Here is an 18,012-nt window from a genome sequence, read left to right as displayed (position 1 = left end):
CTCTAAGAAAACTGCTATGGTCCCAAAAGCAGCCTATCAAATGTCAAAAAACAAAATAATACATACCTACCAAATGCTACTGAATGAAACAATCTGTCGAAACAAATAATCCTAGTCAAATCAAAAACAAATTCAACACAACTCTATAATATCACAAAAAGCCCCAAAAACAAAAATCTAAAAGGGACTACAACAACAATGCTGAAATGTTCTATCAGCTTTCAAAAAGTGACAGGCATACCAATCAAAAAAGGGGGTAATCATACAGCCATTGGACAAATCTAATAAACAAAACAGCCAATCACAAGATACAACCACAAGATTGAACCAATCAATAAAAGGACATAAATACATAGCAAAAGTAAATAAGGAATGATATATCCAAAAACTACAACAAAAAGCCATAAAAAAACAGAAAAACTATAATAAAGAATAAAAAAATATAAAAAATGGAAAAAGAAAAAAGGAAAATGCAACCTAAAAAACACAGAAAGTAATAAAGAAATGCTTCAAAATCAATTTAGTACTTCAAAGGTCATGCTTTAAGGGCAGGTTTCAATGATACTCTCTCATTAAGACTAGGTTCCATAAAGGCTTTGAGAAGAATCCATTTTTGTTCTATGGATTCACTTTTATATTTTATATCTCTTAACCTATCACCCATTTTCACAATTTCAAGTACAAAGAATCTAAAGGTGTGATTTGTTCCACACTCCAACACGTTTCACTAAGGCATTTGTGATTCTACCCTTACTGATGTCATTCTGATGTTCTAATATCCTCTACTTTAATAAATGATTAGGTTTACCTATATAGAACGCTTCACATACTGAACAAAAAGCATAGTAGACCACATCCTTGGTCTTACAACTGGCAAAAAAGCTAAAGGTAATATGGAGCCCATTCTGCCTGTGGGTAAAAGAAGCACATGTATAGACAAATCTACATGCAAAACAGCTACTGCACCTAAAAGTGCCCTTACGTTCAGTGAAAAGAGCTGCATCTGAGCCTCTGTTCCTATACCAGAGCTGACGTTTCAAGAATAAATGATTCCTAAAAGTAAACTTACAGTGTCTTGACACCTTTTTGGGATGCCTTCCATAAATAAATTAACTCCCAATTAATAACAGGCAGCAAAGGAAAGGGCAAAATGCAAGCAATGAAATGACAGCAAGACTGCTAATCTAGAAGGTCATGCACTGAGGATCTTAATCTCCATTTGCCACTTGCTAGTCACATTTACATTCATATTTTCATAACACAGACCTACTGCATGACTTAAAATGCCATGGTGAGGGACAGAAAAATATGGTGTCACCATCCATGTGAAATACACCGAAGTAGAGAAATTGCTAGTTGTTTACTAGAAGTTAAGAAATTATGTAATACTTTAGCAATAATCCATGACTGGGTGTGGGTATTACAAGATTCACCCAGGTTGCCATGGTTTGATCATGTGGGTGAAGGCCAAGTGACTAAACAAAGCCAACCGTGGGTAAATCCTCTGAAATCCACACACCAGAATGGACTACTGTTATTATACAATAACATTATTTAAAAAAGAAGATGTTTACCTTTCTTAAATAATTTATTGCATGATGGCATTTCCTCTGCTCCATACCAATGTACTGTGCATGTGTATGGCATCCACATCTGCAGCTTGCACAATACATAAGTGCAGTGTAGCACAGAAGAGAGCATCTCCATAATGGTTTCTCTCTCTCTTTTTTAATATTCCTTTGGTCAATAATTCCGGACAAAAGACAGAATTTGGGATACATTTTTACATATTATTCCAAGTCCCTAAAAAAGTTAATAGAACAACATATTTTGGCATCAATATGCATTATGTGAACAGCAAGGAAAATGCAACTCTATTGTCTGGCATTATTAACTGACAGAAATCCTCAGTGATTTCCCAGAAAATCAAAAAATTTATGAGACATGGCAAAATATGAGGAAAATCAGGGATGTTCTGCAAACCTCTGGACAGTTTTGATGGGTGGTTAACAGCTGATTTTGTTCTTATTTTGCCCTATACCTCATAAACTATGTTATGGATGGAGTTATCGACACTTATTTGAAGATGTTGGATGAAGTAGGGGAGGAATGGTTTTTGATGGTACTCATAGCAGTATGGAGAGAAATGTGTATCCCAGATGAATGGAAAATAAAAATCCTAGTGTCAAATTTCAAGAACAAATGGGGCATTCACAACTGGAGCCAGTATATAGGTATCACACTCTTATCACACTGCATGAAACTACTGGAGTGAGTGACTGATAAATACACAGAGTAGTGGGGAGTAAGATGTCAGATGACCGGTTGGAATTCAGATCAGGATGTACTACAAATGACCCAAACACAGACAATTGAAAGGAGGCTAGAGAAAGCATACGATAAGGTCCCAAAAGTTGATCTGGGCAGCCCTATAATGGTTTGAAATCCCAGGAACATTTGTAAATTATTGCAGGTTATGTACAAAGACCCTATGACAAAAATGTGAACAGTGTTTGGACTCACAAAGGAGTTAGCAGTGGGAATGGGTGTACACCAAGGTTCATCTCTGAGCCCACTGCTGCTCATACTGGTGGCAGACTACACAGCAAACAGGTTGGAGAGGGCAAATCAACAAAGCTGCTGCATGCAGACAATTTTCTGAGCAAGAACTTCAGAAAATGATAGGACAATGGAAGGTAAAACTGAAGGCACATGCGACGTAACTGAGTAGAGACAGTACAGTTGTCATGGCATCACATGGGGGAATTGGAAGAAGCTGAAATTCAGACAGAAGACAAAATAGAGGAACAGTTAGCAGCTTAAAGAGCATCTGGGAGGGTTGGCTGAGGAAAAAAAAAAGTCTGACTGTAGAGCACAGACTGACAGTAGTATGTGACAGAAGAAAGCCAAAGTAGCTGAAAGTAAGGTATACAAAACAGTGGTATAACCAGTACTACTGCATGGTACAGAAATCTGGGCAGTAAAGTCAGAGGAGTCAATAATGCTAGTAGTTATCGAAATGAAGTACCTGAGATGGGTGGTAGGATGTACATTGTGGAAAAGAAAAAGAAATGAAGACATCAAAGCAAAACCCAGAGTAGCTCCAGCTGCAAAAAAGACCTAGAGAACAGATTATGGTTGTTCAGTCACATGTGCAGGAAAGCAAATGACAACTGAATAAAGAAGATTTGGGAGAGGCAGGAGGAAGGCAAAAGGAAATGAAGGTACCCAGAAAAGAGATGGATGGATTGCATGAGACCTGCAACAGTCAGACATGACCATCAAAGAAGGTAGGAGAGTGGCACTGAATTAAGAAAGATGGAGTCAGTTGGCATGACACCCTGACCCCATGTAGAAAATAGGAAAAAGGGGGTTGGTGATGACTGATGATAGAGTTATTGAGCATATACCAATAAAAGTCTATCCATTCAACAATACAGCAGCTGGATTTCTATCATCTGGTATATGCTCAATTTATAATAGGTAGACTAATCGGGCTGTCCAGTCACCATACACGTCTTTGAATACTAATGACCCTTTATTTAATAATTCCACACCTATATTAGCATTTCCAAAACCAAAAGGATTACAAACTATTGTACTGCAGCAAATAAAACCCGAGATGATGCTCAAGGAAATCGTCAATATTATCTGCACTGTAATTTGTACATCTTAAGAGAAAGTCAATGTCATTTATATTGTGAATTATATGAAGAACCATTTTTTTTCATATTTCTGTAAATATTTCACAAAGCAAGCATTTACAATGGAATTTTTTACTATCACAGGAAAATTCATGTCTGAACAGAGGTGCTCTGAAACCATACATCTATATTTTCCAACATATGAACAATTGCTTGCAGAACTCCCGAAGGATCTATATTTCTGGTTTGGTTTGCATTGTAGTATATTATATTATTACATTATTGATGCAAAGACTGTGACTGCACTGACTCATTACTACAAAGAAAATATGTTATTAAGATTACTATTTATATCTTTTTAATAGCATTTAATGTTCACAGGGTATTTAAATGTGTTTTGCTTATGCTCTTAAACTTTATTTTTCAGAAAATATTTTGGAATGCATCTATGGCTAGGCTGCTAAAGGTATGACATTTCACTGCTAAGAGGTGGTACTAAACTAATACAAACATTTCTCACTTGCAGCTTTCTTCAATGACCTGGAGTTGAGACAGTTTAAAGAGCTTGGAAAATACTGTACTTGCTGTTAGATATTTTACACTTTACCACCACAGGTACCTCCTGCATCCTGGGAATACTCCTCATCACTATGATACTATAGCCATGCTGATTATGAAGGACTGTTTACAGACTCACTATTCTAAAGTGCTGATACTGTTCATTTTAAATGATAAGAAGATCTTCACTGGTTCAACTTCCACAGAAAAAAACTCACAATGATACATACTATACTAACAAGGAATGAGATGCCAGAACAGACTACAAGTGACAAAGACTCAGAGTTTAATCTGGAAGCATTTAAAGGCTTTGTAAAGCTGAATGACAAAGCATTTCACAATTGCTCATCAATATCCACCCACAAACAGGGTAGCAGAAAGATGTATTAAAAAGGCAATACAAGTGGCGCCCTGAGCAAGAAATTATTATAGCTCAACAAAAACCATTTTTACTAGCATACCAAAATGCAGTATATTCGCCCAGTAGCTCTAATGGTAATTTTGTTTATGAACAGAAGCTAGAGGTCAAGGTTAAACGTTATAAGGAGACTTTCAAGATGGCTGCACATCGAGTAACAGCTTAACTCATTCACTCCAATGGAGCGCAGGAAGTCTGCATTATAACTTCCAATGGGTGGAGCCTAAACCTTCTGACAGAATCAAATTATGTCCTCATATTTCAAACAAATGTTCATATTTCTAGAAACATAGGGGTTACGAAATAAGTATAAATAGCAAACTCTTCAGCACAAACTATTTTTGTAGTGGTTGTATTCTTTAGGTTTTAGGTCTTAAACTGAATTTTATAAGTCACAGTAAACACAGTAACTATTACATTTGTAATATTTTGTAAACAACTTACACTATCTCAGCAACCACTCAAGTTACATACATACAGTTAGCAGCATTTTATTCATCTTCCTGAGAGCTTTCATGTGAGGCTACATAGCTCTGTCTGTGTTACTTGGTTGTTGACATATTTAGAAAAATGTGAAATGTATATCTATATAAAGTAATATCATAAAAACAGTTAATATCTATTTACCTGCACTAGACATAAGTCAAATATTAATGCAGTTGAGTTTGCCATTGTTTAAGCTTTAAGGTGAAACCTTTTAAAACCTTGTACATAGCATGAGTTTGGGATTACTGATGCAAATATGAACAGGCAATATTTGACGCCTAGTGGTGTCAGTAGGCGTTAACTGCAGATGCACCTGGAGGTGTCACTTGAATATAATGAGTTAATTCTAGTTCTCCTAGTGTGAAAACAGAAACTTAGAGAAAGCCAGTGGGCATGGATTTATGGGTAAATTTCAGTAACTGATTAGTAATTGCACTGTCTGGATGCCAGGAAAAAAGAAATATAGAGGACCTGAAGGAAAAACAGCTACAAAAGGTGATGAAGAAAAACTGACTGGGAAAAGTACTGCAGTTGTTCAGCAAAAAACGGTGCAAGCTTCAGATATGACTTCCAGTAACATAGAAGAAAGTATTAAGGCAACTGCACACAGACCTGATTGAAATACAGAAAAACACTGATGGAATATATCAACTCAATAAAAGGCTGGAAAAATGGAAGAAGCTTTAACCAGAAATTCAGATAAGGTGATAAAAAAAAAGATTTGCCTGTACTTCAAATCTAGATAAGCTATTTAAGGAACCACTGAATTTTGTTTATAAAACAAAGTAGCAATATTAAGGAATTATTGCAGAGCAACAGAGGTGCGGGAAAAAGGAATAGGAAGAAAGGTACTTTTAAATGTGAAGCATGCTCCCAATGCCCCTGTATAGTTAATAAAGATTCAGTTTACCTCAAGGGAAGGGACAAAGTGATTCAAGCAGAAACTTATTCTAATTGTAATAGTAGTGGAATGATTTATATAGCTTTGTGCAAAAAATGTGACGTATTTTACTTAGGGAAAACTACACATAAACTAAAAAGAAGGATATATGAACACCTGAATGATATTAAAGATAGAGATGTGAAAAATACATTATATAAAGACAGCAAAATTGTCAACAGGCTTCTTGCATTTTTTGTATTAGAAGTTAAAGAGAATACCAGGGGTGGCAATTGATACTCAAAGCAAAAAGAATCCCAGCCTTGAATGAACATGTCTCCCTAGCACCAGTTTTAAAACTTAGGGTGGCAAGTGTTGAATACATTTTTCTACTAGATTGAAAGGAGTTTATTTTTGGTGGGGGCACTAGGTGGCATTGTTGTATTACTTTTAGGTTTTAATGATATTCAAAACTTTAATAACAGATGTTTTATAGCATAATAAGGATGTTGGAAAAAAGTGTTTTAAAATTAAAACATTTTGTTAAGTTTTAGCATACTTTTAAGAATTTACCTCGGTTCAGGGTTATACGTTTTGATATGTTTTAAACATAGTATTGTATTTATTTCATGCTTTATTATTTATGACATACTTCTTCCTTGTGTAGCATTTACATCCATTAAGCATTATTAATAAGATGTAGGGGTTTATAATTATGCGCTAATTAATTTAATTAGTTTATGAGATGATGAGAACACTAACTACAGGAAGACATGCAGTGTGAGTTGTTATCTGATGAAGTCCTATGTTTTGGATGAAAACGCTGTGATTTTAGTTAAGCATTAATAAAGTTCATATCTGTTTATAATTATCGTGTGAAGTCCATGTTTAGTATTGCTGTTATTTTTTGTGTTGCTTCACTCACTCCTAGTGCCCTGTTGGTGTTGGATTTTAAGAAATGTAGACACTGCAATGTAAAAAGAAGAAGGAGAAGAAGAAGATAAACAAGAAGAAAAATCTGGTTAAAAGACCACGACAAAAGATAAATAAATTAGTATACTTTTTCTCATTCTTGCATAGTGTAATGACTGGCTTAAGACCCTTAGCTTAATCTAGTAACAAGTTTTAAAAGAAAGCAAGTAAATGAAAAAGAATATTGAATATTATAAGGCTTTTTCCTAGTACACAAATATTTGCTTGGCAGTGTCTTGTTCTCATGCCTCTAGGAGACAATTTGACAAACAGGAATGGCTTGGAGAAAATGTTTTCTGAAAGCATTCAAATGTTTTCCCAGCTGAGAGAGCTGTAACGATAAGACAAAACCAGACAGCACCAGAAGCACTGGCTGTACCATGCATCTTAGCATGGATAACCTTTTTTTTAGGTTATCTCAGGTCTCTGTGTATGGCTGTCAGTTTTGAGCATTTGTTCCTATCAGGAGAGTAAAGCTACAATATTTGAAGTTGTAGATAGTTTTGTGTGTTATTATTAAGTTAATAGGTTTTAGGGGGTATTGGGGATTTTTTTTGTTTTAGGGCTTCAATAAAACAAAAGGTTTTGTAAGATGTGACACAGGCTCAAATGCAGATGACAAGAAACAACTTTATAAAAGATTAACCTGCCAAACCGTATATGCATGTAACACAAAAGCTGGAACTAGACTTTAACAAAAAAGCTGTTATACACAAATGGTGGGAATAACTTCTTAAGAAAATGATAGTATCTGTACTGTCTTTCAACACAAATGGTCTCACAGATAAATACAAAAAAGAAAGAACAGTGAACTATATTAAAAGAATGAAGAGGGCAAATAAATATGCTATAGGAGACATTTGGAAAGAAATGAACATGTGAATTTGATATAAAGAAATGTTTTCAGTATGGTTATTCAACAGAATACCTGGAGCAAAGGAAAAGAGAAGTACTTATATTAATGGCAAGAAGAACTCCAATAGTGATAGAAGAGAATAAAAAAGATAATTATGGTAGATTTGTAGTACTAAGAGGCTACTGGCAAGGGGGGAGGATTAAACTGACATGTATTCATATTCCACCAAAAAAATGCTATAATGGAGCTTAAGAAAATTATGAGAGAAACAATCAGTTTTTAGCAAGGAATATTACTTACAGGTAAGGAATGGAATTTGATCTGCAACGAAGAAGATGTGTCTGGGGGCCCAGAAGGGAAAATATAACAAAGGAGGACAGATTTTGAAGAAATTTATGAAAACATTTGGCATGGAAGATGTGAATTCAGTACTAGGAGTCAAGAGTGAATTTACATATTAATCCACAAGATACAAAAACAGGGCTAGGCTAGACAGAATTTTTATTTCACAGGAACATTTGCATTTAATTGAAGCTCTTGATATGCACCCAATAACTATTTCAGACCATGCACCAATAGTAAATAAAATAAAAATGCAGGGTAGTGAAATAAAAATGAGACACTGGTGCTTTCCCGCCTGTTGACAAGAGAGGAACTTAAGGAATGGGTAGTGGAAATTATTCAGGAACTATTAGAGATGATAGAAAGTTCTTCTGAAAATATAGCTAGGGAGTGGGATAAAATTAAAGTGGAGTTTAAAAATATGGTAGAAATAAAAGAAAGGGTGATATGATTAAAAAGTAACAAGAATTATTTCGTTAAAGTACTGCAAAATAGGGGCAATTCCACAGAACAAGAAGAGGAGCAACTGTAGAATGCTAAACAGAAAATAAGGGATTACCTCAATAATATGCATGAGTTTAGAAAGATTGCTGTTTTTTTCATATTAACTCTGGAGCACAAAAACTTTTAGTGCAACAAATCATGCAACAGAAAGTAGAATGAGCTGTTGCCAAGCTTAGGGAGCCTATAACAAGGAATATAACAAGAGATCCTGTAGAAGTATTAGAAATATTTCAGAAATTCTATGAAAGTCTGTATAAACCAGAGAAATATGGAAATCAAGAAAAGGTCTTTGTCTTTCAGCTTTTCCCAGTTAGGGGTTGCCACAGCAGACCATCAGTCCACAGAGTGATTGGCAGTGGAGTTTTTATGGTGTCGAGTTGCCAGCCTAGCACCCAACCTTCAAAGCAGGCACATGCACACACGCATCTACCTGCATGTCAAATGAAAATGTGGATGGAACAATTAAATATGCCAAGGTTAGAGGCAGATGAGGCTCAATTACTAATAGAGGATAGGATGAGATGAGATAAAAATTGTGATGTATAACCAATCTACGGGAAGGTCCCCAGAAACAGATGGTATTCCTGTGGAAATTGATAAGCTAGGAGGGAAAAAACTGATAAAGCTCTGGAAGGTTTTGTTTAACAGTAGTTTAAGAGAAGGAGAATTACCAACTTCCTGAAAGAGAGCAGTGGTAGCTGTAATATCTAAGGAGGGTAAAGATCCATCAGGTCCAACTTCATACATGCCCATTTCAATACTAAACCATGACTATAAAGAGTTTAAGTCTATAATGGCTAAAAGAATGGCAAAAGTGATGCAAAAATTGACAGATATGAATCAGTGTGGTTTTCTGGAGGTGAGGCAACCATTTGACATCATTAACAGAATATTTATGATCCAGAGGGAAGCAGAATGTAAGAAAATACCACTGTTGTTGATGAGTCTTGATGCAGACAAAGCATTTGACAAATTAAGCTGGGACTGGAAGTATTTGCATTCTCTGATAAAACTATAAGGTTGATTAGGATACATGAGGGATCACAGGCGAAAAATAAAGTGGGTCGGGTCCTCTCTGATAATTTCTGCTTGAGCACAGGAACCGTGTCCTCTCTTCCCTTTGTTATTTGCATTATATTTAGAATCACTGGTAAAGAAAATAAGGGACTTAGAAATTCAAGAATATAATTGGTATGGTAGTCAAAACAAATTGGCACTATTTGCAGATGATATTATTTTATACCTTACAAAACCAGAAAGTGACATTATACTACTGTGGAATATTTTGAGACAGTTTCATATCTTTTTGGGATACAAAATTAATGAAGGTAAAACAAAGGCAATAGCAGTAAATTATGTGCCCACACATGAATTGATTCAGCAATATCCATAGTTATGATGATATTTATTTATGCTGGGATTTTGGTGACTGTTGAATATTTCCTACGTTATTCCCAAGCAGTTAACTGCCAGGGAGCTTCTCTTTTCTGCTTCAAAAAGAACATTCAATTCATCCCACCTCCATGGTACACAGGGATGCAGCTCTTTCTGAGATCACATGACAGAGAGTTCAGTTAGTGGTTCAGGTGCTGGAGGAGTTAGGCAAGGAGTGAGTCAATCACGGGCTAGGGTATGAAGATACTGCTTACAGTTAAGCACTTCTCAGTGGAGATCATAAGTTTCTTCAGACTAAAAGACAAGCTACAGTTCGGGGGTGGGTTGGGCAGACAATCATTCGATGTGGTAATGGACTGATGTCAAAGTGCGCCCATACATATGATGCCCCACACCAGATTATCTCCTCTGAATGGAGGGGCAGTGATCTCACAATGCAATCTTTCCCCAGAGACATGGTGCAAACTGCCAAAGGCTTACGGTAAGATTCTCCATCTCCCAACAGTAATGGGAGCAAATGGTTATATAGGGGTTAAGGGTGGAGCTCACTGGCAATGTAGGACAAGAAGACAAACAAAAACGAATATTTAATTCAAATGCTACTTTACAGTTTGATAAAGTATTATAATATCATACATTAATCATACTGAGTACTAACATATTTATTGGACACAAGTAAATCAGCAGGTTACTGGGAAGCAATGCAATTAACAAACATAAGTAATGCAATAATTGTGCAGTGCACTGAATACCACAATTATGCTCCAAGAACAGGCAAAAGACAAATTTGTTAAGCACTTTTATGCTAAGCACTGCTAAGGGCCGTGGTGGTGCAGCAGTTAGCATTGTTGCCTCACAGCAAGAGGCTCTCTGGTTCGATTCTTGGCTGGAGCGCCTTCTGTGCGGAGTCTGCATGTACTCCCCGCGGTTGAGTGAACTGAAAGACATGCAGATATGTGCGAGCGTGTGTGGGTGCGCCTTCTTTGAAGGTTGGGAGCCGGACTGGCAACTCAACACCGTAAAAATTCACCGCCAATCATTAGCGGACCAGAGTTCCGATGTGGCGACCCCTAACCGGGAAAAGCCGAAAGATGCTAAGCACTGCTAAGACTGGGTCTCCCGCTATACAACACATGCTTCACTTTCAAGGTGAATTTCTTAGCATTCATGTCTAAAACACAAGCTGGTTATGATAGGAGACCAGCTGTAACCCTCTGTATTAAGTAATAGTATAAGATGCATGTGCACATCAATAAACTTAAGTTTACTGAAAAATCTTCAACTTTCATAAGTAAATAGCACCCTAGCTAGATAACTAAGTTGGGAGGAGAACTAACACATGTACAGCTACTGTACATGTGCAACAGAAAGAAGCCTAAGCCCTACTGGCCATTCCACTATAATGCAGAAGGTCAGAGTAAATGGAAGTGACCATGCTTTGCAGTTTGCTTCACACAGTAGTCATGGTGTAGTGATTAAGTGTTGTGACTGTAGTGTACAGGGTCCTGGGTTCAAGACCAGCAAAGCTGTTCATTTAGGGGTGGGAGGTTGGTGTAATGGTTAAGGTGCTTACCTTAGAAACACAAGGTGTAGGGTTTGATTCTCACATGGGGTAATTGGCTAGGCTTAAAATGGCCCCCCGAGGACAGTTCGCCTAGTATGAATCTATGAATCTATTAAACAAAGAGGAGTTTTAGTGTCCAGGTGCAAACATGGACTATGTAAACCAGAATCAGACTCTTGTGAAAGAGCCTACAACCTACTGTCTGACCTCTCAGTTACCCTCACTGCTCCATTTCTTTATTTCTTACACATTAATCTTTAAAGCAGGGCACACAAGACTTTCAGCTTTAACTTGTCAAAACATGATTAGGGGTAATAGGTCTCTAGCCCTCATTCTGCTCCACCAAGGAACTCATCTGCAACTATTTCTAGCTGATTTACTGTAAAAAAACATGGTACCCTTAAAACTAGGTTTATTAAACAAACTTCTTGTAAAACTCTGGGAATTTAAAGTGTTCAGTCTATGCAATGTACATCCATTCATTTCTGAAAAAGAAACTTACTTCTTGAGATACACTGTGTGCTCCATATAATTGCCACTGGTAATATGCCAACTACAAAAGAATGGTACAAATTTCACTATTAAGCATGTATATACAAGAGTCAGCATCTAACGTTTAGTGTGTTTAGACGTTTTTATTTCTAGATAACATAGCATTAGGTTCCAAGAAGTTCAGTTACTAACCTCCACAGATGAAAATATATAAAAAAAAAAAAGTCATGGTTAATAACTAGGAAGAATGCAAAGCTTCTGAATACAGTCTTATTTCTATTATTTATTTGATAAACAGTAAATGCCATAAATAACAAAAGTGAACTAAATCAGTGAGAGAAAGTTTCACTCACTTGAAATGTTGGATCATGACAGGAAGTACCATGTTTTCGTCAAATACGATAATCACCTTATCGTGGTTAAAGTCAAATCGAAACTTCTTATCAAATACAGCATGGAAATAAATGTTAAAGGATGGTCTCTTTGCAGGAACAGCTGAGGGTGAAGCAGTGCTACAAGACATTTGAGAAAAAGATATGACAATCAATCAATTAATGGCACAGTAATTAAGACACACCCTAACATTCAGGGCACACTGTGCAAATCTGACACTACAAAAGAGAATGCATGCATGATATATAGGATGTCTTAACGCTTAGTGAAGGTATAATACCTGTGTAACACACCAGATAAAACTACTTCTTCCAAGGTATCTCTCAGTATGAAAGGTGTTTGTATATATCTCTTTTATGTGGACCTTGACCTAAGAATAAACTATGTCTATTCAAGAAAAAATGGTTTATAGGCAAGAGACAAAAAGAAAAATGTTGAAATGAAATGCAGAAAAAAAGTTTCAAGCTATTCAAGGGGAAGAATAAAACACACTGAGAGATGCCTTGGAGGAAATTAGATTACGAATTCTTCAGCATGTTTAACTTATGAGACCCTGAGCACTACTCACCTGGAATAGGGATCCCAGACTAACCCTGGTCCATGAAGCACACTTACTAATTTGAAATTAAAACCAAGGTCCAACTAAATCAAGAGTGGACTGAAGTATTGAAATTAGGATTCCATGTTTTGTTTCAGATGTATGCAGTGTATTTATCAATTAAAAGCTGACAATGACATGCTTTGCTTACACACTTATGGTAGCATCTATTAACTACTGCTGCCAAACAATACTGAATGCTGCTTGTGCAGAAAAGGTGCCCTAGGAAGAGTGTACTTGAATTTCCAAAACACATACTTACCAAGTCATGTCTGCCATTGTCAAGTATCCCACTGCTTGATAAGCCACCATAACCATTAACTAACAAGACCTGTTTTTGCAGGGGTGTTGTTTACCATGAATCCCTTTTTGTGAGGGTTCTAGCCTAACACTATCAAGATTACAAACACGTCACCTCCAATGCTGCACTAACTTGACGAAAAGGGATATATATATCTATATATATATATATATATATATATATATATATATATATATATATATATATACATACATTCCTTTTTCTCTGAGCTGCTGCAACCTTAAAGACCATGGTATGGAAAAACAAACTTACATGAAAGGGTACAGAAGGAATAGCTTGCCTGCAAAACCATTTTGCTTCCAAGTATTACTCTGCTTCAATCATGGTCATGTCCTGGACCAGTGGGAAACTCCGATCAGTATATTGGACATTAGTAAGTTTGTCTTTGGTATTCCAAAGCAGGCCCACTACAGCAGCACACTTCATGCTTCCACCAGCCAAGTATGCTGGGCTCCAGACCTTTCACCCTGAAAAAGGTGGGTCACAGATGACTCACATGGGTCAGGTTTTGGACAGCAGCTGTTAAAAGCCACTGGGCTGGACAGGAGGACAAGAGGAGAAGGTTAACACCTGCACTACACTTTAAGCAACACATAGCTCTTCAAAACCCACAACATCAACACCCACACATAGCAACACTAAACCCACATATGTGGAGGCCCTTAACATTAACCTGCCCAAGCAACAAGAACCTCCGAAGCTGACACTCAAACACCAGTCACAACCAAAATGACACATAGCTCAAAACACCAGTGTGCCACCCAAAAACAGCCCCTAAGGCAAGACAATGCACCCAACACTTTAGTCATAGGTGACTCTATCCCTGGACTACATGAAAAGAGACATGGAAGAGCTCTCAGATCATGGGGCCCAGGCAGGTATGACCCTAGCCCTGAGTAGCATTCTGCCTTCTCCCAGAATGATACCACAGTATAAGGACAAAATGATTGACTTCAACAATTGGCTAAGCTTCTGGTGTCATTCAAAGGGGATCCAGTATCGGTCTGCCTGGGACGACATGATCGACAAACCACAATGCTTTGCTAGAGATGATCAGCACCTATCACCCCTGGGATTTAGGTTACTGGCTAAAGCTCTTGCCACCCCTATAGTGCCTTTTTTAAGCAAGGTTCAAATGACAAAACCATGACCGTTACAGATACAAGCATGCAAAATCTGAAGGTAATGCTACTAAATGCTAGAAGTCTAAACCTCAAAATGCATTCTCTCGAGGCACTCCTAAAAATCAAGGACATTGATATCTGTGCAGTAACTGAGACCTGGTTCAAGGCTCCAGAGAGCACCCTTGCAATACCAGGCTACAACTCTTACCACACTTTTCAGCCACCAAACCAAGACCACAACACTAATGGTGGAGGAGTGATATTCATACCTCCAGGCTAGTTTCCCAACACAATGCATCTGAAATTCTCCAGGTGCAACTAACACTAGGTAAGACTGCAATCCAAATTGTAGCTTGCTACAGATCCCCTACCATGCGCCAAGATTCTCACTACACCTTTCTAAACATACTGGAAAATATTAAGATACAACCAAACACCCTAATACTGGGTGATTTCAACTATGCTGCCATTAACTGGGAAAACTACTCGGGTACCAACACCTTTTCCCAACGATTCTTGGAATTCATAAATTCCAATGCCCTGGATCAACTACTCCATTGTCCCACCAGGGGCTCCAATATCCTAGACCTGGTCATTACCAATATGGGAGATAGATGCTCCACAACAGTGGTTACCCCCTCATTGTTCAGGTCTGACCATAAGCAAATCACCCTTGACATCCACATCCCACCCCTACCCCCCAGTAAGGAAACCTCCGTAAAAAACTTCTCCAAAGCTAACTTCATGCTACTCAAGTCAGAAGTGACAAACTTCATGACACCCATGCAGAGGGGAGCTGAAAGTTCGACTGCTGAATCCTACACTAAGGCACTGTACGAGCACATCCACTCGTGCATGAATCGTGCCATCCTAAATTGAACCAAGACGCTCTCCTCCAAAAAAAGGAAGCCAGTCTGGTGGTCCCCTGCCATAAACAAACTATACAACAGAAAAAAATAAACTGTTGCAGAAAAGAGGAAAATCTCAGGATGAAAAAAAACTACCTTACCAGTCTCAGTAAGAAGCTGAGATACCTCATAAAATCCTCCAAAGCTAGTTATGAAAATAAAATTGCCAAAGATTCCAAAGACAACCACAAGGCATTCTATAGTTATGTCAAGAATCTAAATGGCAATGCTCAGATATACTCTGAGCTACAACAGAATGGCATTAAATATACTGATCCCAAGGATATTGCCAATATCCAGGTAGATTGATTTAGAGCCAACTTCACCCACCTCTCACCCCCTAAAGGGCCCATTTCAATACCAAAAGATTGTCACATTCCAGTAATCACGGCCACACAGGTAAAAACTGCACACTCCAAAGCTAAGAATACAGCATCCACGGGACCAGATGACATCCTGGGCTGTGTATTACATGAACTACAAAATGAAATGGCACCTCACCTAAATGTCATGTTTAATCATAGCCTCACCTCAGGCTTCGTGGCACTGAGTGGTGCACAGCTACAGTTATCCCACTCCACAAGGGGGGATCCACCTTGGATCCCAGGACCTATCGTCCCATCAGTCTGATGAGCCTGATCTGCAAGGGTATGGAAAGCATTATCATGGAAATTATAAACAACGACAATGGCAACCTTCAAACACTGGACCCCACCCAGTTTGGGTTCATGAAAGGCCGATCTTGTCTCCTGAACCTGACTGATTTCTTCAAATCAGTCTCCAGAACTGTGGACGTCAGTAAGGTGGTCCACACAGCCTATCTGGACCTCGCCAAGGCCTTCAACACCATCTTCCACTCTGGAATCACAGATAAACTTACTAAGCTGGGCATAAATCCCTACATCACTCGATGAGTTGCCAACTGGCTTACTGACAGAATCCAGGCTGTAAAACTAGCAGACTCCAAATCCAGCTCCAGACAAGTGACAAGAGGAGTACCTCAGGGTTCAGTCCTGAGACCGCTCTTGTTTGGCATCTACTTCTCTGTAGTACAGGCCAACATTAAGGGACTCTGGCTAACAAAGTTCGCAGATGACTGCAAACTGGGAGTCATTATTGAATCCCCAAATTATGTGGATATTCTACAAAAGGGCCTTACAGAAACCGATGCTTGGTGCCAGAGCCATGGGCTCAAGTTTAATGCCAAGAAATGTATAGTTATCCCCTTTGGGAAAAATCATGTACCCATGAATTACCACATAGGTGGCAGTACACTAAACACATAAAGTGTGATGAGAGACTTAGGGACACAGGTGGACAGTGGTCTCACCTTCGATAACCACATCGCCACAACAGACAGGAAATCCTTCTATATGGCACACCTCATCACTAAGGGCTTTTCATCCTGAAAAAAGAAGGTCATTATCCCACTGTACTCATCCCTCATTAGACCCATTATAGAGTACAACACCTTGTTTGGTATGTACCTCACAAGACATCTGCAACAGCTGGAAAGGCCGCAGAAATACCTCACTAAAAGAATGACAGGCCTAAAGCAGATACCCTATGCTGACCGTCTAAAAAAACTCCAGTTATACTCTGTGGCATATCATCTACTCACAGGCGATCTCTGCTTAGCATTCAAGGCCATGTCAAACCCTGAGCTGTTGGACATGCTCCCCTTAAAGAAATCCCAATCACTCAGAGCCACATGCTCCAGGGATCTAAACCTTGTCATCACAATGAACAAAACATGCTGGCGGGATAGGTTCCTGACCCAGAGACTCCCCATACTCTGGAACAGACTCCCCATACATGTCAAGCAAAGCGCCTCCTTGACTCTCTTCAAAAGGAACCTTAATGATTGGATGGGAGATAGGTAATTCACCCCGGGGATCACGTCATTCGGCCTGCTAGACAGGGGTCAAGGGAAGTAAATATTGTGCCCTAGGGCCAATAGCCTAGTACCAACCTATGAACCTATGAACAAAAAAAAAACCTTTATATTTATATTATACATTCATATGGAATCATTTCACCTTCTTGAATGTTCATTTTCTCAACAAAGTAACTCTTGACATTTTTTTCCTAACATTCACTTTTTCAAATACTGTTTTCTCAACACAGGTTAGTGGGTTAGTGTTAGAAATGTGAGCGTGTGTGCAGGTTAGAGTTAGAGTAAAGGCTAGGTAAGGGGATAGTTTCAATATTATGCATATGTGTTTCTGTGTGGGGGGGGGTGTCTGAGTATCTTGTGTAGTGGTACTGTCTGGGGAAACTTGGGGCAGGGACAGTATTAGGATTAGCACAGAAAGAGTAGAGTGGTGCAGGGGACAGAACCCCCCACCCCCGGCCAATCCTTAGTCATGTGATAACCTTATCCCTACCAATATCCCTAACCCTGCACCTTATCTTCTGAAAAACCCTATCCCTAGCAGTACCACAGTTCAGACAAATTACGTCTTCTAGTATTGCTATGTTTTTTTTCTACATGTTTATTTAAACCACTTACAAGACAAGACTGGTTATCTTTCTTTAGTGATAACTTTAAAATGG

The 18,012-nt window shown here is 38.2% G+C and overlaps 1 protein-coding gene across 2 annotated transcripts in view; it reads right to left on the bottom strand.

Annotated features, from left to right (window-relative positions):
• The window catches only part of LOC122812981, a 304,669-nt gene that overhangs the window by 55,212 nt on the left and 231,445 nt on the right, over nt 1-18,012 (bottom strand). For both annotated transcript variants that reach the window (XM_044085072.1, XM_044085074.1), the window contains exon 8: nt 12,465-12,623. In XM_044085072.1, coding sequence (XP_043941007.1) covers nt 12,465-12,623 — 159 coding nt within the window. The remainder of the gene's footprint in view (nt 1-12,464; nt 12,624-18,012) is intronic.

Source organism: Protopterus annectens, chromosome 10.part0 (assembly GCF_019279795.1).
Source record: "Protopterus annectens isolate FY-2018-M chromosome 10.part0, PAN1.0, whole genome shotgun sequence".
NCBI classification, from domain to species: Eukaryota; Metazoa; Chordata; order Ceratodontiformes; family Protopteridae; genus Protopterus; species Protopterus annectens.
The sequence above is the reverse complement of the archived record's forward strand: the minus strand, read 5'-3'. Positions and strand labels throughout refer to the sequence as shown.